This window comes from Castor canadensis, chromosome 8, assembly GCF_047511655.1.
Source record: "Castor canadensis chromosome 8, mCasCan1.hap1v2, whole genome shotgun sequence".
NCBI lineage: Eukaryota > Metazoa > Chordata > Mammalia > Rodentia > Castoridae > Castor > Castor canadensis.
This window is the reverse complement of record NC_133393.1, coordinates 110,020,958-110,046,539: the sequence shown is the minus strand read 5'-3', so window position 1 is coordinate 110,046,539 and position 25,582 is coordinate 110,020,958. Positions and strand designations below refer to the sequence as shown.

Sequence of the window (25,582 nt, the reverse complement as noted above, 5' to 3'; positions counted from 1 at the left end):
ATATTCACATCCTTAAGAGCCTACGTTTAGTGGATCTAAGTTGATGTGTCCTTTTTGTTTTTGTTTTCTCAAAAGCTTTGAAATACAGTAAGACAAAGTAGAGCTAGACCTGCGTATTTTGAACTCACAGCTTCCTTAATGCCAGAAGCAATATTTTCAAATCCAACAGTACTGTTTACTCCAGGAAATGTTTTCTTCAAAACCATGACAAAATCAAACACCACATGCTCTCAAGATCCAGCAAATGCTTTATTCTCCTCACTAATGTCTCAAAACTGTTGGAAGCCAAACCCTGAAAAAGTCCTTCAGCAAAAATGTGAACGTTTTACAGAAAAGATGAAAGAAAATGCAAGAGGATATCAGTTTCTGTTAATTGTATTTCTGAGCATTCTTTCCTTGATAAAGTCCCCAAACTTGAATAAATTAAGTACAGTGTCGATAGAAATAAAAGAAGTAATCTGTGAAGAAAATTCCAGCGAAGAAAGAATCCGTTGAGCAGTCAGCTAAGCCCTATAAGAAGAGAAAAAAAGAGGGGCAAGATTAATGTAAAAATTAACTGTCATGAAAGCCTTTCATTTATCTATTTATTTAGTAGCCAATTTCTTACTCACTGAAAAGGAAAAGAAAAAAAAAAAGCAAGCTTACTGGTACGGCTACACGGAAATGGTATGCGCTATCAGAGAACAGGGCCACCGGGAGGCTCCAAATGTGCTGATATCCCTAAATAATGAGTGAGAGAGATTCATTTCATAACCACATTTTACACTCAGTTGGAAAGATATAGGCCAAGGAAACATTCCCCTGACGACTATAGAAGGAGCTTCTGTGATAACAGCTTTGGTAGGTGTCACTAGAACAATCTGCAGCTTCTGAAGGACACAAGGAAGATGCTGAGCCAAACCTTATGGCCAGGGTCAGCCAGCAAGAGGAAACACTGGCACCTAGCTCAATGCATCCTTCCCTCAGTAGGGAACAATTCTAAATACACTTCTGCTACAAACGGGACAAAATGTCAAGGAGTCAGAAAACATTACCTGTGTCATCCCCTGGGAGAAATCTCCAAGGTTTTGACTCTTTTTGGTTTCCTTTTGACTATGGAAACATATATTCCCAAGGGTGTATTTGCACAGGAAGACAACCAGTGGCTCTGTTGTGCTTCAAAAGACAAAGGAGATGGGGGAGGGGTAAATGGAAAAGCAGCAACCAGTTCTTATGAAGCTACACCTTGATAATAGGTACTGATGGGAATGTAAGCTGGAAATCCCTTCGAAATTCACAGTAGGCATCTTATCATATAATGCTCAAGGAAGCCAATAGGTTACGTCACATTTTATTACTGTAAAAAAAAAAACCAAAAACCCTACCTTCAGATGACTACTGACATAGCATATGATAGTTTCTAAAACCTAGTATCATGACTCAGATAATCTTACATCAGATTTTTAATAATTTTTAAAACAAATTTTGGATAAATCCCTTCTCTTGTTACCGGCAGCTGAATTTGTTCTTATCTGAAACTCTTAAGACTGTGGATTCTGCAAATTCCTGATCTAGGTAGAGATTGTTGGAAATAGCAAGGCAAACAAACACAAAGAGGGAGTTGAGGTGAGTCCCATTAGAAGTCACCAACTTTTAAAGTCACCAGAGTGGAAGACCTGCAAGAAAGGATGGTTCTTTTCTGGTGGTCAATCCATTAATCGTCACTAGCAGGATGACAGTCATCCTTTTGCACAAGTGGGAACAACCTATAATCTCAGTAGAGTTTACAGTAATCCCCTCTTATCCATGGGTGATACATTCCAAGACCCCTGAAACTGCAGATAGGACTGAACCCTATATACACTGTCTTTTTCCTTATACAGACATACCTATAATAAAACTTAATTTATAAATTAGGCTTAGTAAGAGATTGACAATAATAACAAATAACAAAATAGAACAATTATAATAATATACTGTTAAAAACTTAGGAAATTATTTTTTCCGATTTTTCCATCCAATATTTTGGGACAGTGATTGACAGTAACTGGACTTGTAGGAAGTGAAGCCGTGATGGAAGGAGAGGAAACTGTTATCCGTGCTATTTTAAATCACCCATATTTGAAAAATCGTTCATAAAGCAAAAGGCCTAAATTAGTAGCTCAACGCTATCTTCTGTCACTTCTGGGGATATGACATATGATCTTATTTCCTTCTGTTGAAAGCTAGAATGAAAAGGAAATGCTATTCCAGGTTTCTCAAGGAGTGCCAGAGAATAGACCATTTAACTTGGAAGAATAGTACATTTACTTTCTCTCTGCCTGAAATATGATGAGTTCTGAGTCATGAAACAAACTGAAACAAATCTTTTCAAGGCAAGCAGTTGCGTGGAGAGATTGCCTCCTTGTATAAGCAGAGGTGGTATGAAAAGGAATATGAAGCTAGGGTGAAACAGGTGATAGAAGGGGCATGGTGAGTGACGAAAGAGGAAAACATTGCTGGGGGAACAGGGGGAGCATAAGGAGAACAGAGGAAAAGGCAAGAGAGGGAATAAAAGGAAAGAGAACAAAGGGGATATGGAGGGGGAAAGAAGAGACTAAAATCAATAGGCAGAAAATAAAACCCTCTGTCTTCATGGTGAATGACTCATTGTATAATTTTTGAGTGAAATGGGTTGAAAGTCTTAAAGTACCATTATTTAAAATATAAGATAAGAAATCAGGTGTGATAGTACATGCAAGTGATCCCAGCACTCGGGAGACAGAGGCAGGAGGATCTTGAGTTTGAGGTTAGCTTGATCTACAGAGTGAGACAAGAATAGGTTAGAGTTCTATGATTTTGGAGGAAAGGTAGATGAAATAAAAACTACCATTTATTGAATACCTTCTATGAGTCAGGAGGGGCAATAACCTTACACCTCATAGGTGAGGCAGGAGGTCATGACTGAGTAAGCGAGGCTGTGCTCGAAGCCCAGACCTACCACTTACGAGCTATGAGTTTTGTAGCACTTTTTTTTTACTTCTCTATACTCAAATGTTCCTATCTATAAAATATAAACTGGAGACAATCATCCTGGGAGGGTTGTTGTGGGGATTATATAACCATGTATTAATGTATATAATATCTGCCATGTAGCCTGTGTTCAGTAAGTGGTAGTTAGGCAATACACATTTTACAGATGAAAAAAAATGGTAGCTCAGAGAAAATAAGTGGTTTTTCCAAGGTCATAGTGATAAAAACAAAACTTGAAGCTTGGTCTACCCAATTCCAAACTCCAGTAGCTTTTTTTTCTGTGGCAGGGCAAACGGGGTGCTACCTGCATTTATTTTGCTACCAGGAGCTCACCAAAATGTACAGCCTCCTATCCAGGGACCATGTTATTTATTACACATGTTCTCACCCCAGTTTGAAGGGAGATAGCCAGAGAAAGACTATAGCTTATAAGCATCAAACCAAAGTCACTCCCACTTCACAGATGTGAGTGTACTGTTCAGAGTCCTTCCATTCCCTAGAGGGACCTAGGCTATCTCAGCCCCCATTCTAAAATCTCCTCTCTGAGCTGGCCACCTCTCCACCCATCATTAGTCAACAGGGACTGACAGCTATCTACCTCCTAACTGAGAGGCAAATTCAGACTTGCTGTTCAATTAATGATAAAGCAAAATTGTTTCTTACAGCCAGGAACTTACTTGATTTCCAGAGAGAATTTGACATTGTTGGGTGTGTTCTTATTAACGGGAATATTGTAATTATAATGTTCAGGCCTAATTTCAGAAGAGAATAAAACCACAAATCAAAATATGCAGGAAAAGCTTCAAAAGGCTTTCTGCCACTCACTATGCACTATATAAACTGCAAAATATTATATAATAGATAATAAATATAGAAAATCAAGTTCCCTTTTATAGTTTATTTGGTTTATTCTTAGAGACATACTTGTCAAATGTCACAGAGATCTTGTTCGTGTCTTTTAATTTTTTTATTTAATCGCCTACATCAGTTAGATACATGACTATGATAGCCACTTTTTCAATACCAAAATAGGGATACAATCTTTTTCTTTTCTTTTGCTTGAGACAGGCCTCAGGCTGTTCTTGAACTCACAATCCTCCTGCCTCAGCCTCCCAATTTCTGGGATTGCAGGCATGTAGCACCATGTCCAGCTTGGATACAATCTTTTTGATTTTTTTAAAAATTTACTTCTTTTAAAAATTTTATCAGCATATATTAATTGATTGTTCATGCCTTAATGTAAAATATGCCCCTGAGATTTATAAATGATAAAAAATCAAAACCAAGACCAATTACCAAAATCAAACACACAGGAAATGTAAGTTTAATAGAGATGCAGATTTCAGAAGAAAATTGAGGCAAAGACCTCAAACTTAAGATCCCACTGGAAAGGAGGCTTGGAAATAGTATCAGTTTTATACCATAAGTCACTTCCTTTTAAACAATCTTACCAGGAAATACATACTGAGTCTACTTTAATTATTATAGCACTGATTGTTATTTAGTAATGGAGAAAACTATAAGGCAGATTTTTTTATCCATAGAACCTAATATCCCAAACCCCCAAATTTAGGACAAATACTTAGGTTGAAAGGGGAGTCCCAGGGATTCATATTTAATGAAAAACCCAGTAAAATGGAATATTGGTATGATACAAGTTTTTCTTTAAATTGCTCATCCTATAGATTTTTATATAGAAAAAGAACTTAAAATTGTAAGTAAGAAAAGAGCCAGTTATTTTAGATTCCTTTTAAATAATACTAAGCTAAGTTGTTAGAAATGTGAAAGCAAAAAATACAGGGAATTGAAATAACTGGCATTTCTCATTGTATAGGAATATCAAAACAAAACAGCACATTGTACATCTCGAATATATACAATTTTTACTTATCAATTATACCTTCAAAAAAACTTTTAAAGAAAGAATGTTACTTGTGAACCAAGTTGATAACACTGTTATTTCAGTGACTGGTGTATTAATATATACTGACGTATATAAAAAAAAGATCTGCCTTTAGATCAGGAGAGTTTTGTTTCATGGGAAGCTTAGATAAATAGAATTCATTTCCTATTATGTGCCTTCCAGTATCTGCGTGCTTGAAACCCAACTCAGTTGATAGAATCCTCATCTTACAGATGAGAAGTGAATATGCAAGGAGAATAATCATTTTGTCTAAGTCCTAGTATTTGAGCCTGAATTCTCTGATTCTTTTTCATAATGTCTACTACTTACTAAAGGAGTGATCTTAGGCAAATTTTTTCAAGCTCGTTGAAAACTATATAACAAGGATAAATGATACCAACATCTTAGGGTTTTTGTGAGAATTTAATGTGCTAATGAACCATAAACAAATCACAAAACACCATAAAGTTTATTTTTATAACTTAGCACCATAAACTTGAAGCCTAAGTTCTGTCAGGAAAAAAAGTAAGGCTGAAAACACTTAGGATTTGTGACATCCATTCACAATACAGCCCTTGACTTTACTTAGTGGGAACCCAGTAAATATTTACTAAATTAAGAAAAGTAGCTCCTCATTCTTAGTGCCTACAACTTGAATTTGCGCTTACTGAAGCAAATTGCATCCTATGCTTCCAGACATATCATTACTAGTGAAACGGCATATACTGGAGATGGATGTTACTGATAACTTTTGTAATATCTAGATTTTTTTTCCTCCTTACTGAAAAAGCTAAGTAAGTTAAGCTATATTTTTCAGCAATTAAAATAATGACATTCCTTATTATTAGAATATACAAATGTCAGCTCACTCATAACTGGGAGACATCAGTAACCATGCTTTTCTTGTCTATAAACACCATGATGCATGTGCCCTCAAAGAGTCAGCCATAGAACTGCTCCCGAGGCTTTTTGCTTTGAACTTAGCCATTAAATCAGGAGGCTGGAATCACTGGGACTGTGGCTTATTGACATGTGCTAATACCAACTGTTTTATGATTACCACGTACACATTGTAACCAATGTGCTTTCACTTAAGGAACAATGGAAGCACACATTGACTTCACCATGTACTTTTAGTTTCCATTCCAGTGTCAAACCTAGACCACTAAGTAAATTCCAGAGACAACCAGGGAATCATAGGGAAGCTTACCCACCCGCACTGGAGCCTTTCACTGCAGTACTGATGATCTATTATTTGCTGGATTTCCATAATCTGAATAGAACTGATTTTTGTATCGATCCCTGAATGGGAAAGAAAGAAAGAAAAGAAAGTAAAGTCTTGTGCAGGGAAGAATATTGTGCTCCAGTACTGTCCCCAAATTGCAGGATGTAAAATGAGAGTCTTAGATAGATTCTATTTGCATTCAAATGGAAGAAGGAGAAGGAGAAGGGGCCAAGGTTACTTGTTTTGTTTTTGTTATAGCAAATTTTAGGAAAACTAATAAAAATGCAGACTACCATAAGCAACCCCCAAAACATCCAGAAGAATTTCTATACCATGGAAGTCCTACTAAGTGAAAATTTACTGAAAATAGGGGGTTCCACATGAAATGCAATGTGGTTCAGAAAATAAAACAAACTAAAAATATAGTCAATAAATTATTAAAATCCACAAGGATCAACCACAACTTGTCTGGAAGTAAGTGACAATTTCTAATGGCTCATTAATGGTCAGGCTGGCATTGGTTATAAAAGATAGCCCCATGGGAGTGTGTGATAGGTGAGGTGCAGCCTTTCTTCCTGTTTCCCACTCCAGCTATGCTTTTACAGCTTATGATTCTGCCTGGCCCCATGAAGGAAAAAAAATATCACTTAAATGTCAACTTACAGTCACTCCTCCAGTCTGGGCTGAAGAGCACATTTCTTGCTGGGAATGATTTGCTTTTGTATTCTGAAGAGTAAAAACATCTGTCAGTCTTGAGTGCTTGCTAAGAAAGAGGGGAAGCACTGCATGCCCTTGAATGTTAATTGAATGCTTCACTGCCCTTTCTTTCTCACCTTTCATCATCCAGTCCTAGTTCATTCTCACTGTCATCTAGGAAGCCATCAACTATAGGCTGAACTGTCTACCCCTCCCCCATCATATGTTCAATCTTAACCTCCTGTTCCTCAGAACACGAATATAGGGCCATTAAAGAGGCAATTAGGGTGGGTCCTAACCCAGTGTTATAAGAGCAGGAGATTAAAATACACAGGGAGACACTAGGCGTGTCCAGGCATGGAGGTAAGACCATCTGAGGATCCAGCAAGAAGGCAGTCATCTGCATGCCGAGAACAGAGGCCTCAGAAGAAAACAGACCTGCAGACACTAAGACCTTAGACTTCCAGCCTCCAGAACTATAAGAAAACAAATGTCTATGGTTTAAACCACCTAGTCAGTGGTATTCTGTTATGGCAACTTAAGCAGACTAAGATACCACAGGCCCTGAAAAAAACAGCTGCCTCCTTTCCAATGCTATAGCATTTATTATTGAACTGCCCATGGGGTCCAATTAGAGATATATCTGTTGCTATACTAAAGGCATATTATCTCTGCGTCATCACTTAACTTGTCAAATAGTTTTCTCTTTCTTGACCATTTTGGAGTAAGGAACCTCTATTAACATTCTTTGGATCCACTGTAACTCCTGGCATAATGTCTGACTCATATTATAGAAATCATTTTTCTCTAATGACAAGCTAATGATACTTTTATTCCTCATCTAATTTCTGAATTAGTAATGTTGCTAATTACAATCATTAGAGTTAGATTATCTGGGTTCTTTTCTATGGACTTTTATGTTATTATCTCAAGATTGTTTATGCTAATGGCAAAAAGGGAAATAAGTCATCAAAGAATCCCTGTTTGAATATTTCCATTTACAGGGGATTCACAACTTCTAGGACAGCCCCTTCCTCTACTGAGTGGTGCTGAATACCAGGTTTCCCTTTCATTGAGCCAGTGTCTACCTTCCGGTCCATCCCTTTGGATCTCAATTCTACTAGAGTGAGTAGAACAGGTGCTAAAGGTAACTGCTTTGCCCAGCACAAGCCTGGCTTATGTGTGGTTAGTGATTTCTTCTTCTGAGTGAAGACCAAGATCATAAATGTAACATTCAGAAAATAGGCCAGAGAAAAGTCAGAATTTGATTTCTAAACCACTGCTGGAAACCCAGAGGAAAGCAAAGGATAGAACTGTTTAATTTAATAATCCCTTTAGAGTTGGATCTAGGTACCACCAGGACCTAGCATTGAGGGTGCATTTGTCCCCATTGGTTTTTCAGCCCTGCCTACTTTCAAAGCATCTCTGTGCATAATGGACCTTGTTAAATTATAGAATATAGCTCAAGGGCAATGGAAAGAGTGAGTACAAGTAAGGAAAAAAATAAGAGCAAGTCTATCTTGACAGTAAAATAATGAAATATTAGGCTTTGTACATTAGAGTTGGAGTCTCTGAAAGGAAAACTTATAAAACAAATTGAGTGTGCCTTCCTGGTTGTTTAATAACACGAATATGAAGTAATAGAGAAAATTCTATGGGTTATATGTATTTTTGCATTGAAGGGATAATAATAATTATCCCTACAATGCATTGAGATCTATTTATTGGACATTGTTCTGTGTGCCTTGCAACAGTCCAAGAAGGCAGTTATCCCCACTTGACAAACTAACTGAGGCACTAGGTGATTGTGTGGGTAAGGAATAGAAAAGGGCTTCCAGTCCAAACTGCGTAATTCCTGAGGCCACAATTTTGCTATCCTGGAAAAATATGAAATGTGATTCATTCAGGAAAAACAAAAGTTTAAAGCCTAAAGTAAGGACTGAGTTGCAGGCAGTTCAACTGATGAATCAGAACCAGAGGCTGTGGGACCAGAGCAAGAGGAGTGGCTATACCCTTGACATAGCCAAAAAGGGACTTAAAAAACAATTTTGAAAAGATGACTATTCAGATGATAATTGTTAAGGCTAAGGAAAAAATATCTTTTTGGCAGAATTGGGATTTTAAACTCAGGGCCTTGCCATAGGGCCCTTTGTTGATAGGCAAGCATTCTAGTACTTAAGCCACATTCCCAGCCTTTTTTGCTTTAGTTTATTTTTCAGATAAGTTCTCCTGCTTTTGCCCAGAGCTAGTCTCAGATTGTAATCCTGCTACCTCCTCCTGCTGAGTAGCTGGGATTACAGGTGTGTACCACCAAGCCTGGCCTATTTGTTGAAAGTGGATAGTGAAAGCAATCATTGAGTGGGTTGCTTAACAAATCTAATGGAAGAATTTATAGTTTGGGCAGTCATGTCTTTTAAATTGACAGACTTAGATCTATGTTCAAATTTCTATGTCAAATTTCAGGCTAGAAAGTAGAAGCAACAGGGCACAACACTTGGGGAAATCACTCCTAAGCATCACCCATCCTATGGGTGAGCAACCCTCACCCATGGTGGAAGGGTTGCTTTCTCTTCTGATGGTCTGCCCTTTGAAGACTCTGCCTTGTTCACACCAATGTTTCCCCAGATAGAAAATGCGAGGTTCACTGTTTGGCTGCTCAATAAATATTTGTGGAAGGGTAGAAGGAAGGGAGCCAAGGAAAAGTAGAGGGAAAGGCCATTGTTTAACCTCTAAAAAAAAATGTTTCCTGCTACATACTCAAAGGGGGAAAAAAAAAATCCCAGGCATTGAAGCAGAGAGATGTGAGAATGGCTGTGGGAGGCTGGGTTCCTTCACCCCCTTAGCCAATGGGAGTGAGCAGAATGGAAGGCTGAGCAAGCATCTGAGCATCCAGTCCAGTATGATGCCTTCTGTTAAGAAAAAAAATGGATCTTGGGATAGGAGAATTTTCTAGAATACTGAATATTTATTTCCCTTTACATACAAAGATATATGCTGCCCCAAAGCCCTCAGACTTCTTAAATTCTAATTAATCCAATAATAATTCTCAGGCACATGTCTCCTACTATTAGGGTTTTTTCTTTTTATTATTTTTTTATTTTGGGGGGTTGGGATTTTTTTGGTGGGACTAGGGTTTGAATTCAGGGCTTCGTACTCGCAATGCAGGTGCTTTACTGCTTGAGCCACACCTCCAGTCCATTTTGCTCTGGTTATTTTGGAGATGGGGTTCTTGAGAACTATTTGCCCAGGGTAGCCTCAAACTGCAATCCTCCCAATCTCAACCTCCTAAGTAGCTGGGATTATAAATGTAAGCCACCAGTCCCCAGATTCCTGCTATTAACTTTGGTTAAGACTGCTTCCATAGAAGGTTGAAAGTTTACAGGGCAAAGAGGTATAAAGAGAAATAGAAACTAGAATTTCTCTGTTCTGTCTCTTTTCTTCCCATACCTTTTGTTCTATTTTCCTGCTGAATTTGCAGGAAAATGACTCATTATAAATTCTGACAACAGAACTACAGAATTGCTTCACATCCACAGAACTGTTTTCCCAGGTCCCTGTAGACACTATAAATAGGATTGAGTATCAGATGGGATAAAGCATTTTTTCACAGTAATAAAAAGATGAGATTGAGAAGACAAAATTCTTCAGACTACAATGATGATGATATATTTTCAAAAGCAGGAAGTAAATTTTAAATCCCCTACAAAATACCTCCAGTTCTTACTTCTCTGGAAGCAAGATTCTTCAGTGCTGAAAGGCCAATTATTGGAAAATCATAAATCCTTCTGAAGACATATGGGGGTAGCTCTCATTTTACAAATGCTTCCCAGCAATATTCACTATAAGCTTAGCATACATTGTCAGTGGCTTTCATTAGAAAACTAGACATATATTTCACAACTGCCAGATAAGACCACTCAGTACACTAAATTAGAAACTTCTAGAGAGGAGACATTTAAGACACTGTCCAACCAAACTATATCTTGCCCATGGTAGAAGATGACTATTGCACTCTTGTAAAACTGTGTTGATGGCCATATTCCAATACAGCACAACAGATATCCTCTCTTCACCTGATTGAACCAGACTCATACCAGCAAGTCAATGAACCCTACCAATCAATGGCAAAGTTCTTTAACACAGGGGACCATTTTCTTTTTGACATTCATCTTCTCAAAATTCTGATCTCTAAAACAAAATGAGTATGAATTCCAGATGTCTTTATGCTCTGTTTTATTCTTTTTAATCTCACCAAACTCTCTTACATCTAGAGAATTCCATAGATGTTTTCCCCATAGTCACTTTACTTTTTAACATCTAATTCTCCTGTCTACTTAAATCTTTATTGTTCCATGAACTAAAGTCCAATCCATCACATTCACTTGGTTCTTCAGAGTAGAAACTCAATATTCTAAAATACTTTCAACTTCCTGATTAGTCTTGCCCAGACCTTTTATTAAGGGGGAGAACAGGGCAGGGCCAAAAGATTGAGATAATTTTCTAAAAGATACTCTATGCAGATTTATACAATTAACTTAGACCCCAAAGAAAAATAATAACTTGAGCTAAATGTATCATTAAAATGCTGATTTCTTGTCACTTATTTTATTATAGTCTTATTCCTCAGGGAGGAGGCTCATAAATGTGTTTTGGGGCTTGGTAAGCTGTTGGGATATTACACTGCATCCCACTGAGAGCTTTTCTACATATTTTTTTTATTCCGTGAATTTCTTTTTTATTTCTACTCCTTAATTTTTAATTGATCTTTAATGCCTTAGAAACATCTGTTTGAAAAGAATAGTTGCCTGGTTTTCCCATCTCCCACACTTAGAAGCCCTGGGGTTATACAGTGCCCAGGAAAAAGGGGAAGGATGCACCAGCAACAGAGTACAGAGCCTTTCCTCAGACCCTCAGAAATACCCAGTGTCAGGAACATCCTGATGGCTACTGGCAAACTTGGTAAGGAGGAGGGATAGAAGGGGATTTCTAGAACCATACAGTGGATACTTTCTGCATCTCCTAGAGTTGATCTCAGGTACATGCACACCCTGTGTCCACATTATGCATATTATAGGGTAGAGTGTGCTATGTCAATATATACAATGTGTAATGATCTGATCAGGGCAATTAATAGATCCATCCCTTCAAACATTTCTCATTTGTGTTGGGAATAATTGAAATTCTCTCTACTAGCTACTTTGAAATATACAACTAAATGTGGTCAACAATAGTTACCCTATAGAGCAATAGAACATTCAAAGTTATCCCACTTGGAGTGTGCTCAGAACCAGAGCGGTATGAAGCTCTGTGAGCGTTTCAGTGAGGTGCTGACACAATGCACAATTGCAAATGAATGTGTCTAACCAAGAAGTTCACACTGAAGAAATGGAAATCAGGTTCCAATGACCAAGTTACTTTATCATAAAAATGTAACTGATAATGAAAGTATGGAGTATAAAACCATAAGTTAAGCCTATCATTAATAGCCTCTTTGCTTCAGAGTGACCATGGACAAGAGTGCCCTGACTGCATGGAAGGCTAGGCAAATGTTTATGTGGCTCCCTTAAACCAGCTGTTGTAATGTTGTTATTTGTGAGTTAATTAGAATAAATTGACTTTCTTAAAAAAAAAAAGTCATTCCTCTTATCCACCTGTAACCCAACTGGGAAATTTGAAACAGAGTCCTGTGCCTCCATTTCATCAGCTGTAAAATGATTAAATTGGCATAAATTTCCAAGGCCTTTGGAACCCCAAGTGAGGGGTTTACAGTGCTGTCTGCAAACAGCTTGAAAAGTCTCTCCCATTGATTTGCACTATTTTTCAAATAATCGGATTAATAAAAATCATTGGGGCCAGTTGTGGTGACTTGCTTCTGTAATCCCAGCTACTTGGGAGGCAGAGATAGAGAGATAGAAGGTCAAGGCCAGCACACGCAAAAAAAAAAAAAAAGAAAAAAAGAAAAAGTTAATGAGATCCTATCTCAAATGACAAGCCGAGTTTGGTGGTACATGTCTGATATCAGCTATGTCGGAGGCATCAATAGGAGAATCACAGTCTGAGGCCAGCCCAGGCAAAAATCAGGAAACCTATCTTAAAAAGTAACTAAAACAAAAAGGGCTGGAGGCCTTGCTCAAGTGTGAGAATTTGCTTACCAAGCATAAGGCCCCGAGTCTGAACCCCAGTAGTCTCAAAATAATAATAATAATGATTTGCTTAAAAACTGAAGCTTAAGTCTTCCTTTATGTTTTTCTGAATCAAATTATTGCAAAAGTATGCTAATAATGGATTCCCAGGAGCAGAAAGACAGGATGTCACTGGTGTAGCTGCTCTCTACTATTTTATCACTCTAAATCTCAGAAAGTTTTCAGGTTCTTTGAAGGCAAATGTGAATCAAATATTTCAATCCTTTCCGTTTTTCTCCAGCTGAAAGAAGGAAGAGAGAACAGTTTCCTAGAGTGTCAGGGAGACTATAAGACAGAGCTTAGATTTAATTTTTGGTGAGAGAAGCTGCTAGTTCTGTCTAGGTAGACAGCTCCAGAAACCCAGGAGCAGGTCTTCTTTCTTTCAGGGTTTCTACAGATGTGAAGTATAAGATAAACAGACACTCACTGTCATGCAGAAGAGAACAAGTCTCCACCTGGTGCAATAAGAACTGTTCTTCCCTGTGTTCTCCAATGAGAAAAGCTAGTTGCTACTGTAGTAAATTTACTCGAAAGTAAAGAGTGGACCAGTCCATGGCCTCTCTCTGTTCAGGATCCATTGTCATTAGTATATCTTTTATAGTTGGGATGGTCCCTTCTGAGGACTTCTCTCAAAGAAGGATGTCAAGTGTCCCCTGTGAGGATGTCTGAGGTAAGAAAAGAGTTTGCCAGCCACAAATTTTCACATGCTTTCACAAGGAATGAAGGCTTTAGGGAATTTTGTAATAGTACTAGATTTTTATTTTTAAAAATATTGAGAATATGATGACTGAAACTAATTCCTTTCTTCAAAATGAAGCTTTATCTTAACTCTGTAGTAATGTATCTGTTCCCAAGTTCAATCCAACATTGTTTTCATGAGAAAATAAAAGTACAAGCATTGCCTCTTAAAGGTGTAGGGGGAAAGCTCTCTGTGCCTCAATTTCCTCTCTGGAAAAAAAATGGGCATTTGTTGTAAGCTATGTGGAGTAAGTTGTTTATTCACATAAGCTACTATGACAATGTTTTGCATAAAGTAATATCCCCATTATATCATGATAATGATAATGGTAATTTATAATGTATTTATCCATGACTAGAATATGAAATAATATCAAAAGGAAAGGAAATTACATTACTGTCCCCAAATTTTATACACTGACCATATTCTGTGTGTCAGTCATTAGCACTGCTTACCAAAGTTTTGTTTCATCGTCTTCTAGGCACATGTTAGATCTGCACTTCCCCATCTATTTTAAGTCAGACATGACCAAAATCATGCCTTATTTAGGTTTAATTGCTTTGGCTAATAAAGTATAAACTAAAGTGACGTGTGTTATATTGAGGTGGCAGCTTTAAGAGCCAGAGTGCGAGACTTGCTCTCTTACCACTACTTCAGCTATTGTGTATATACGTACTGAGATGGGCTCTCTGTCAGCTCAGTCCTGAATGACATGGTAACCCAAAGTCCTCTTTTGACCTACATTTGACATATAACGTGAGATCAAATTTTTGCCACATGAAGCCCTTTTTATTTGAGAGTTGTTGCTTCAACAGCATCCTAAAGGACAAGCCATACTAATATGTGTTGCTATTATTATTACATCATCATTAATATTTTACATACTTGTTAGTATGTGTGTAGAAGGAGATTTCTAAAAACAATAAAAAATTAGGACACATTTGGAAGAGCTATATTTAAACTTACAGAGATAATTATACTCATAGGCTTTGATCAAGTTTCTAAAAATTTTTTACATGAAAACTCTGTTACTTGACGAACAACTGCATGTGTGTATGTGTGCGTGTGTATCTAAAAGGAAAAGGAAGAGATCTTCTGAAAATGGAATGCCAGCCTTGTGTTTTTCACTGACTTAAAGCTTATTCCTTCAATCTAGAGTTTCCAATTTAGGCAGGGAGCCCAGATACCACACAATTTTTGAGTTCTATATGAGCCAAAAAAATCAACCCATGTGCACGTGATTATTTTGATAAAGCTACTATTACCATCTTTGTTGGCAACAGACAAGTGAGACCTTTGCATTTGTAAAAATTAAAAGGACTTGAATCAATCAACATTTTATCCCTGGGCAGAGAATTTGACGTATAGATGACTGCCAGTTTGTGTGTTTGTGTTTTTAAAGATTTGACCACACCCCAAATAGAAGATGGGAACCACTACCTGGAACCATTAACAGACTATTCAGGTAAATATTGACAAGGGAAACAGTTCAATTTCGAAGCCCTGGTTGTTTGTCTTTGAACATCCATTACCTGCCCATTGTCTCTGATGAATTTCCTTCTCCTCGGATTGTCTTGGCACAGGACTTGAAAAGATTCTTCTCATTTCCCAGATGGGGCAGCAGAAAGTCTCCTGGCATGGCAGGATCTCACAAAAAGTAACTTCAGGTACTTGGAAGGATGTCTGAGTAGTTGCCAGGGATGGATGAGGTGCTGCAAGGTATCAGGCAGAGGGAAGGGAGCAGGAAGGTTAACCGGCAAGGCTGGTTTCTTCTGTTGACAGTTCACAAGGAACACAGGCTGAGTTTGAGGATGAGGAATGTGAAGACCTTACCTGAGAGGGAGGCTGTGGGTGGCAGAGCTGGCTCCTTAGAGCTCGTGACATTGCTGGAGGAGGAGAGTTGAATGGTTAATGAAGGAAGCCTTCAAGAATCCTTTCTCCAAAGGAACACAAGATCTGAACTCTCACCTTGGAGGGAGATTTGAATCATGCCGGTCTTGAACTTTTAAGCTAAGTATGTAAAGTGTGACTATTGTCAAGACACTGTTAAGGGAAAAAAAAAAAAGCATTATGTGGCAGATTTGTTTCCAGAAATATCTTGCACATCCAGCTGGCCAAAGATTTACTCTCACAGGCCACGCAGATGGGAGGAGTGGGGGAGGGGCAGCCATAGCTGACAGAAACACCATGGAAACCAGAACAGTTAGGGTTTTCTGCCCTGGTAAGAAAAAGCCCTAGGCTTCCTGCAACTCAGATGCTCCTGGGGAGTGCCACACTGTGGGATTTTTCCATAGAGCAGCCCCATGGCCCTGGCAGTCTATCATATAAACAGCTGGAGGCAGCCCTCTGCTGCTTGCAGGACAGAGTCAGGGCAAAGCTCACATCCCACTGGCACAGGTAGATGAAAGGAGGGAAAGGCTTAATCAGCTGTGGATACCAAATCCTTTGGTCACTCTGATATCTTCCAGAGGACTGTCTTTTCAGCACAATACACAAATTGGGCAGAGGAAAGAAAAGAAAAGCAATAAAGCACCCATTTCCATACTACGTGACTTCAATATAATGAAGGTGTCCTTTCCTCCAATGATCAGAACTCATAGATCCAAATAGAAGCTTTCCTTAAAGGCTCGGGGCTTTGGGAAGCTAATTATTGCAATGTATCCAAATACTTGGTGTTCTTCCTCTTTTGGGGGTGACTTTAGAATGTCCACATGAGCCACATAAGAGAGTGACTTTTCATTCTCACTATGTGCTGGGTTTCAAACTGGATCACCTGACTTAGTACCTTCTCCAAACTCAAGGCCTCATGATTTTGTTCCCCATCGATTGGTAGATTCACAATCTAACACTGAGTATATATAAAGAAAGGTGCCACACATTTGAATTCCACTCACAAAAAATGAGTGTTCTTAGCAACAGCTGGTGACTACCCAGCAGGCCCAGCCTTGTCTGGGAGAAGTGGTGCTGATCACCAAAGTCACATCAGTAAGAATTTGCATTGTTACCCTGGCAACCCTTTGCCCTGGTTCAGTCTTGCTTTCTTTGTTCTCCCACTCTTCATCTCTCCATTACTACTCCTCAAATCCTTTTGCTGACTTGTCTTTGGCATCTACCTCATTGTACAACTCAGAGGACTTCTAGGACTATAGAATAAAACGAACATCTGCTTTCTTCTTAGGGGCAAACCCTGGTTTTGATCCTCTTCATGTATACTGGAGACCAGAAATAAGTTAATGAGCTTAGTACCTTCCATTTATGGTTAACAATATTAGAATTCATAAGATCTGACAAACTTGTTTTGAAAAGCAGTCTCTTCACCTTGACTTGGATTTCTTATCAGCTTTCTATTTGGCTGGGAATCTGGCTCTGAGGAATGGAAGTGTGCCTGCTAAAGGTGATGCTCACCCTCTCCTGGGCTCGGAATCCCAACAGGAGAAAGGTACAAAGGATCCTGATAGGAATTCTGTGTGGTGGAGTCAAATACTAGGGGATCTCCCCATAGTGGGTGGGAGCAAGTCATATAAGCTGAGGTATAGTCAGTGGTAGAGCTTGTGCTTAGCATGTTCAAGGGCTAGGGGATTCAATCCCCAGCATCAAAACTAAAAGTAAAAATGCTAAGGACAGAGAAAGGTACCCAGAGACCTGTACTACCTTCTGTAGCTGGGAAGCTACATTAGATCAAGGGACAAGCACCTTTGCACCTTTACTTGCTTTGCTTGGGTGAGCAATTGTCTTCCCCAAGACAAGGTCCAGAAACCAGTCCTTTCCTACACTCCTAAAGCATTTTTCATTTTCACCATGTGAAAAGTCAGACCAAAAACAAGAAAGGAGTATCCACAGGCCAAGAGAACACAGGCAGGATGACCGGGGTCAAAGGGCAGGGAGCCATCACAGCGGCAGCAGGAGCCTAGAGAGCAGAGGTCTGAGTCCTGCATTCTATCTAACAAGGTATCACTCCGCTTTCCAAGCAGAAGGGCAGTGATCAAAAACTGCCCAATTTGCTTAGTGGATACTGCTCCCCTTACTGCATTTGTTTGATTCAACTGTTCAGTAAATTTGCCTACAATTTCATCATATTGGATGAATTTTCATATATCTTGGTGTCCTTTTGATATAAAATCTTCACTGAAGAATCCAGAAAAATTCTAATGAATACAAACCAGTGACCAGGGTGAATTGAACCTGATTACCTGCTCACTCCTTTCTCTCAAGTAGACAGGAAGGAAAAGGACGAATTTGAGAAAGTTATTTGCAAAGCTAAGAAAAATACACACACAAATGGCACAGCACAGCAATTGAAAAAATAAATCAAAATGGGCATAGTGGCACACACCTGTGATTCCTGCTACTGGGAAGGTGGAGGCAGTAGGATCAATGCGCTCTGTGCAAGGCTAGCCCAGGTAAAGTTAGTGAGATGCTATCTCAAAAACAATATATAAACAAAAGGGCTGGGGGCATGGCTCAAGTGGTAGGACGTTTGCCTAGCTTGTGCAAGGCCCTAGTGTCAACTCCTGATATAGCAAAAAAAAAGACATCCTTCCTCTCACACTGCAGTGTGCTTTTTTTCTTCAAAATATGAATTTAAAGGGGCTCCCTCACCTCTGAGATATCAAAGATCAGTGCTTGGTTTAAAGGACTCCTTGTCTTCAAAGTAAACAAAAGAAAATAAAACATGGGATGGTGGAAAAAGGAGCTTGACATTGCATAACCTTAAAGTTTTTCTTACCAAAATGCCATCACACCAATTAGACTTATAACCAAGGTCTGGAAAACCCAGTTAGGACACGACTGGTTTTTTCCTGAAAAAGAAACCTGTAGAAAGTTTCATTAATGAACAGTGATAAATTGGTACAACATCTGTGAGAAGGAAGCCTAAAGACCCATCCGATCCCAGCAGGGATCTTTGCTGCCTCCATTGGGATGGTTCTTGTGCTAGCCTTAATTTCCTTCTTCCTTATTTCTACCTCTGAAAACAGTCTTCAAAGCCTACCCAAAGTCCCTCCCTCTCCTTGATACTCTGGGTTACAGCAATATCTCCTTTCCCTGACATCCTGTAGGACAATAAATAGTCTGGGCCATTCATCTACCACTTGTTCTTGCAGTTTTATGAGAAAAGACAGCCTCTGATTCTGACAGTGTCAGAATCCACATGTCCATCTCATACTATTTTATATCTCACTGGAACTGATGTCCTAATGGTGTGCTACACACAGAAGGAACTCAATGAAATTCTTTGAATTAATTGTAACTAAATAGTATTATTCTCAGAATAAACACTTTCCCCTCCAACCTTCCCTTCCCAGACTATGGGAAATTAAAAGGTCTTCCAGAGATGGAAAAGTAGATCCCCACAAAAGAATTTCAGGCACCACGACAAACCATGGAAAAGATTCTTGTGGCATAAAATCCTACAAGGATTTTATTGTAAGGAATAATAGGATTCCTTCCTTTTATTGTAAGGAATCCTATTCCTTACAATACATCTGTATCTGATTCTTCTTCCTCTTTATAAGAAACAGCTCTGGGCTCTTTCTTATTTATTCGTATATTCATCCTACAGGTACTACTATGTACAACATTGTGGGGGACAAGAAGTTACAGTTTCTAGGAAGTGAATGAGACACACCTTTAGGATCGCTACATACTGGCATGAAAACTTGCATTCGGGGCCAAGAACTACAGGATCCACAGCTGTGGAGCTGGAGTATGGGGGGATCCAGTTAAAGAGTTTCTCTGCTTGGGAAATGTGCATTTCCTACTAATGCAATGAGGAGATTATGTCTGTGCCCTTGTGGGAATCCAGGGTACCATCATGCTTTTGAGTGGAAGGGTGTTAAAGGGTGATGGCAATTAAGAGAGAGCTTAAAAGTAATGCTTACTTGTATTCTTGAACTTGTTACCTGATTAAGGAAAATGTTCTTCAATGTAAAAAGAAGGAACTAACCATACATTTCTTAACAAGTACACAAATGCTTGGGGCAATCGTAACTGAGTCATCCCTAAGTCCACTGGAAGCCAATCTGGTACCAAGAAGTCAATGGTTTGTACTATTTTATATCTCACTGGAACTGATGTCCTAATGGTGTGCTATACACAGAAGGAACTCAATAAAATTCCTTGAATTAATTGTAATTAAATAGTATTATTCTCAGAATAAACACTTTCTCCTCCAACCTTCCCTTCCCAGCTGCTGAACTATGTTAAATCTCCATGATTTTGCTCAAAATGTTTTGACCAAGCAAAAGGAAATGGCCTAAGACCTGGAGTCAGATTTGGAGATATTCCTTATCAATAAAATGGAAAAAATAATGTAATGCCTGCTTATATTTCAGAGTTATGAGATGGATCCAATTAACAATGTGTTTAAGGATTACTATGGAACCTATTAAAAACCTAAATGCCAGGGTGCAGGTACCTTGCCTCAAAAGATAATGCAAAGTATTTAGCCATGCTCATTCCTTCTTTCCTTCCTTCTCCACATGCTCTGAATTATAGCTTGAACTCTAAGGGTTCCCACCTCACCCACCACTGTACACAGCAGGAATCATCTACCTACCTCTTGGAGGTGGAGAAAGAGGAAAGGAAGAGCAACCCTATCAACTGGATGAGCACTAAATCAGGATACCTCAATCTTCCTCTGGACTGTGTCTCGACCAACACTGGGAGCTGTGTGGAAGTTGAGGGAGGTCCTAGCCAGGCTTCTTAACTCCGGTAAGACCCATCAATTGCTCACAGCAAGCACTTTGATTATTAACACCTCCCCCCATTCACACACACACACACACACACACACACACACACATCCAGCTTGAGAGTACCACTCCTCACCCACATTCATGTATTTCAATGACTCAGTGATCCAAGGAGGCCCCAAGGAACAGAGGTCACCTAGAGGGTTGGTGGTGGCATGCAAGGGAAAGTCAGCTTCTCAGAAACAGCAGAGAGATCCTATCAAGACTGCATGAGGAACAAAACACTTCCACTGTTTGTCCCTTGTCAAGTTCACTGGATGATTCTGCTACACAACCATGTATGAGAACTCTCTAAAATAATGGGTTTGAAAGCACTAACAGTAATCACATATCTAGCACTTACTGTGTTCCATGCATTCTTCTGTGGCTATACATACACCAGTGTCTAGATCTTTATCATCATCCTCAATAACCCAATGAGGCAGGCACTTTCATCATTCTGATTTTTGAAATGAGGAAAAGGAGGCCCAAGAATGCTTAGTTTCTTGCCTAAAATATACAACTAATAGTTTGCAGAGCCAAGATTTCAATTTAAAATTTTTGGCTCCATTGTCTGTGCTCTTAAACACAATGCTATGCTGCCTCCTTTTTTTCTGCCTGTAAAAACAAAAAGTAAAAAACACTATGCAACTTGAAATTATTGTTATTGCTCAAAAGATCTTCATGCCTTATCAAATGAATTTCTTAGTTGGTGTCCCAGGACATCTGAGTCTAACCTATATATATATTTTTATTGTTTTATTATTCATATGTGCATACAAGGCTTGGGTCATTTCTCCTCCCTGCCCCCACCCCCTCCCTTACCACCCACTCCGCCCCCTCCCTCTTCCCCCCCACCCCCTCAATACCTGGCAGAAACTCTTTTGCCCTTATCTCTAATTTTGTCTAACCTATATTTTTAATCATATCTTCACTCTCCTCCCCAACCAACTCTAACCTAATCCTTCAATGAAGCAGCTGCCAGCTCCAAGAATTTTGCTTAAACCATTCTATCTAAAACCTATTCCCCAGCACCATCGCAGTCTGGACAAAGCACACTGCCTTTAATTTCAGGACCCCTAAATACTCCTGTAGGACACTGAGCCTCTGTTGCATTTAGCACATCAGGTCCAACTGTTCTTCGTATTTTCTTCCCCTCTTCCCTAGCTTCCTTTTAACTTCCTTAGGACAAGAGATCACATCTGACTTATCTTTGCCTTCAACTGGTTTACAGACACTGCAAGCATCAAATGGGAACTCTTTAAGGTCTACGTAAGTTCTTCATACTTTGTCCACCCTACAATTCCATCCCATCTCCACACACATCAGAGACACTGAGTCACTTAATATTTTTAATCTAAATTGTGAGCCTTCAGGGCTATCTCCAGACTAGGCTCTCCACTCTTGTAGTCATCTCACAAATATTTCTTGAATTTCCTACAGGTGCTGGTCCCTGGGGACAAAGAGTGAGGAAGGCAGACACAGGGTCTGCTGTCCTGAACCATACACTCTAGTTGATATTCTGAGATAACTGCAAAATGAATAGAATATTTGGGTAAGATGGAAGCTACAGAGATTGCAGGTGACCAAATTGCACTTATCAGGGGTGAAGTGAATGTAGATTCTATTCTCTGCATCCTATTACAAAGCCGTTAGTACAAAGAGCACCTTTTCTACACTTTGTTTTTAGCATTTTGTGATTATTGCACAATATGTGCTGGACACTGTGCTAAGAGCTTTAGCATATTTAATCATACTCTCTGTGAATTTGTCCCTAGAAAGGGACTATTGCAGCTTTTCCCTCATCCACCCGTCTCTGTGATGGAGAAGATATCCTTCAAGTTAATAAATGATTAACCTTCACTTTTTACTAGAAATGTTATCCTACTTGATGTAAGGCTTTTTTATTCATTAATGAAACCATAATATTTCAACCTTTGCAAGCAAGTAAATATCTATCTTCCCATTTGCATATTTAGTACTAAATACCAAAGAGAAAAAAGAGATTTGAGGACTCACTGAAGGCCCTTTAGGGTCTTCCAAAGCCAAAAATAAGGGACTAGGTGAGGTCAAGGGTTATATATAAACTTGCAGCACACAGCTATATGCCTGTGAAGGCTACTGAATTTCACCTGATGAAGACAATATAAACAAAACCTGGCAGGATATTTCTGAAATGGACATGCCCTAGACTCTTCATTAAACTTTTGCTATTTAAAAGACAGTTGATATTCATTAAAATAATAGTATTCAAACATCTGAAGGGCATAAGGATACAAACTAGGGAAATCCATTAGCGAATTAGCAAGAGGGTATTATTGACCAATTTCTCTAAAGATGTTTCATTTTGTGCAGAAAAATACCATATCTCTGGGCGTCCAGCAGTGTCTCATGCCTGCAATCCTACCTTCTCAGGAGGCAGAGATCAGGAGGATGGAGGTTTGAAGCCAGTCCAGGCAAATAGTTTAAGAGACCTTATTTTGAAAATACCCAACATGAAAGAGAGCTGGCGGAGTGGCTCAAATGGTACAGTGCCTGCCTAGCAAGCATGAGGCCTTGAGTTCAAACCCCAGTACTGACAAACCCCAGTACTATTCATTATAAATTTAAGTCTATTTACCTTGTTGCTTTTTTGGGAAATGGTTCTTCTTGAAGAAGATGTACTAACAGCTCTGCTAAGTTTGCTTTTTAAAAAAAAAGAGAGAATTGATTACTATTCAAATGCCTCTCTAGGAGTTATATGACAAAAGCCCAGGCTGTCACAAACATAGCAGTGTGACTTTCTTTTGTAATACAGTGATAATTTGAAAAAAGAAAAGTCAAAGCAATTGGGAGTTCTTTTTGTGAAAAAAAACCCTTAGTAAGCATAAATGAATGCATTAAACATTACATTTCTCTTTTTCTCAGAACTAGACCATAGGAAAATGTGCATTTATTTCTTTAAATTATAAAAACAAATAATAAAGATACTTTTTTTTAATCTCTGAGGACCAAGCATAGTCTTCTAAATTTAGAAATGACCACTTTTCTTCATTAAAGAAGTTATCCTTTTGTTAAAATTTAGCACTTCCAATTACAACTGCTGTTAAATAGATGTATCATATTTTATCTTGTTTCTAAAGCAGCAACAGAAAAAATAAGAAAATTATCAGATTAAAGCAATTGTGTCTTAAAACATTCTAAGAAAAGAATAAGGACCTCAATCTCAAAAAATAATGATTGCTGCTTTGCTGCTTGATCAAAAAGACCAATTAGATTGGTCTAGTTATGGAACGAGCCCACTCTTTTCTTTCCCCAAATGTCTATGAAATATTGGACATACCTAATTGAACTTGCTTGGCTGGTTGAAGATTTCCAACTTCTACTGAGGTGCTTTAGCCTGGCCAAATTCCTGTTCCATATTTCTAACTCTTCTATTCTTTCTTCAAGGTTGTTGGTTAGTTTGCAGAGCTGCTTCACTGCCCCTACATTTTCCATGAAGATCTGGTCCTAAAAAAAGGAAAATAATACAAACCACATAAATTTATAGTTTGAAGCCTCCAGGGAACTGCCATAGCCCATTCAAAGACAGAACACACCACTGAAAATGTTTATAAACTCACAACTTTAAGTTCAGTCAAGATAAATCTGGAGAGGTTCAAAACTTAAAGCAGCCTTGCTAAACTGCTGGCTGTGTGGTAAAACTGCTTCTGTTCAATTTGCAATAAAAGGAAAATATGTCCTTGTAGCCCAAGAGAGAGAATTACAGCTGAAGGACATTGTCAAGTTTAGATTCCAAAGATTTATTTTCAATGACCATTATGTTATATGTAAAGCTCATAAAAAGAAAATTAGACAGGCTTCTGACTTTCTGATGATTTGTGTGCTCATCATTAAATCTCTTTAAGAACTGACTCCAGCTCTTCCTAGGAAAGTGTGCATCAAATTGCTCAGATGAAGGAGGGAGGAATGAAAACCTGGACTTAGCTGGTCAAGTGGTACAGGCCTGTAATCCCAGCACCCAGGAGGCTGAGGCAGGAGGATCACAAGTTTGAGGACAGACTGCTCTACATAGCAAATTTCAGGACAGTCTAGGATACACAGAATCAGTCTCCAAAAAACCAAAGGGGGGGAAAAAAAGAAAATGTAAAGACTCAGGCTTTTCTATGAGTTCTGGCACCTATAAGATGTGAGGTCCCAGAGAAAATATAGTAAGCTCTTTAGACTTGGGTTTCTTCCTCTATAAATGAGAGGACAAGCCAGAGAGAGCCCAAGCCATCTCCTCCCCCTCCACATGCTTCTGGTGTTATATGAACATGTGTGTGTGTGTGTGAAAATAAAAACAAAAATCTGGGAAGCTCATGTCAATTCACACTCTGACCCGTGCCCTCTCCTCCTTTTCCTCTCTCTTTTTAAAAATGCAAAATCCAGGGCATTCTCTGGGTATCACACAGGTAGTCCTCTACAGCAAACTGACGAGCCGCAGGCTAATGACTCAAGACTGTGGTTGAGAGGTCAAACTTGAGGCTGTATTTCCTTGAGAATCTCATTGTGCAAACTGAAGCTTTAAGGGTTTCAAACCATGGAAAGCAAACACTCAAAAAGGAATCAAAGTGTGGTATATGCATGCATGGAAATGTCTTAATGAAACCCATTATTTTTGTACAATTCATATATGCTAATAAAAAGTTGGGGGAAAGGAATCAAAAGGCTCAGTTCATGCAATTTAAAGAAATGTGTGTCTTGTGAACAATTACAAGACTCTTAAATTCCGAGAGCAGCCCCAGAGATCTACTGAAGCCCCCAAAGGTCCACTCATCATGGCCTGAGACCTTATTCCAATAGTTGCCTCAGATAAAAGTGACTTTCCTCTATGCCAGTCCAAATCCCATCTACCCAGGACCTTCTCCTGAGGTCACTGGTCAAAAGGCACCCCTCTCTTCTACAGGGTCCTCAAAGCATGTAAAGTTTCATCACTTGGCCATTTGTCTTGAATCAGGTGTTAAGTGCCTATCTCCTAACCCAAATGGTGAATTTGTAGAGGGCAGGCATTATGTTGACTATTTGAGTATCTAACCAATATGTAGCACATGCCTTTGCCTATGGGAAATACTCAGTGAAATAAAAGAAGCAAAT

At 38.9% G+C, this 25,582-nt stretch overlaps 1 protein-coding gene across 1 annotated transcript in view; it reads right to left on the bottom strand.

Annotated features, from left to right (window-relative positions):
- Positions 1–235: 235 nt before the first annotated feature.
- The window catches only part of Myrfl (myelin regulatory factor like), a 103,386-nt gene continuing 78,039 nt past the window's right edge, over positions 236–25,582 (bottom strand). The window contains exons 14-25 of the mRNA XM_074084878.1: positions 23,790–23,956; positions 23,088–23,151; positions 18,463–18,548; positions 15,705–15,779; positions 15,570–15,622; positions 15,269–15,448; positions 6,783–6,845; positions 6,109–6,196; positions 3,669–3,743; positions 1,035–1,155; positions 646–720; positions 236–510 (exon numbers count right to left, since the gene is read on the bottom strand). Coding sequence (XP_073940979.1) covers positions 424–510; positions 646–720; positions 1,035–1,155; positions 3,669–3,743; positions 6,109–6,196; positions 6,783–6,845; positions 15,269–15,448; positions 15,570–15,622; positions 15,705–15,779; positions 18,463–18,548; positions 23,088–23,151; positions 23,790–23,956 — 1,134 coding nt within the window. The 3' untranslated portion in view covers positions 236–423. The remainder of the gene's footprint in view (positions 511–645; positions 721–1,034; positions 1,156–3,668; positions 3,744–6,108; positions 6,197–6,782; positions 6,846–15,268; positions 15,449–15,569; positions 15,623–15,704; positions 15,780–18,462; positions 18,549–23,087; positions 23,152–23,789; positions 23,957–25,582) is intronic.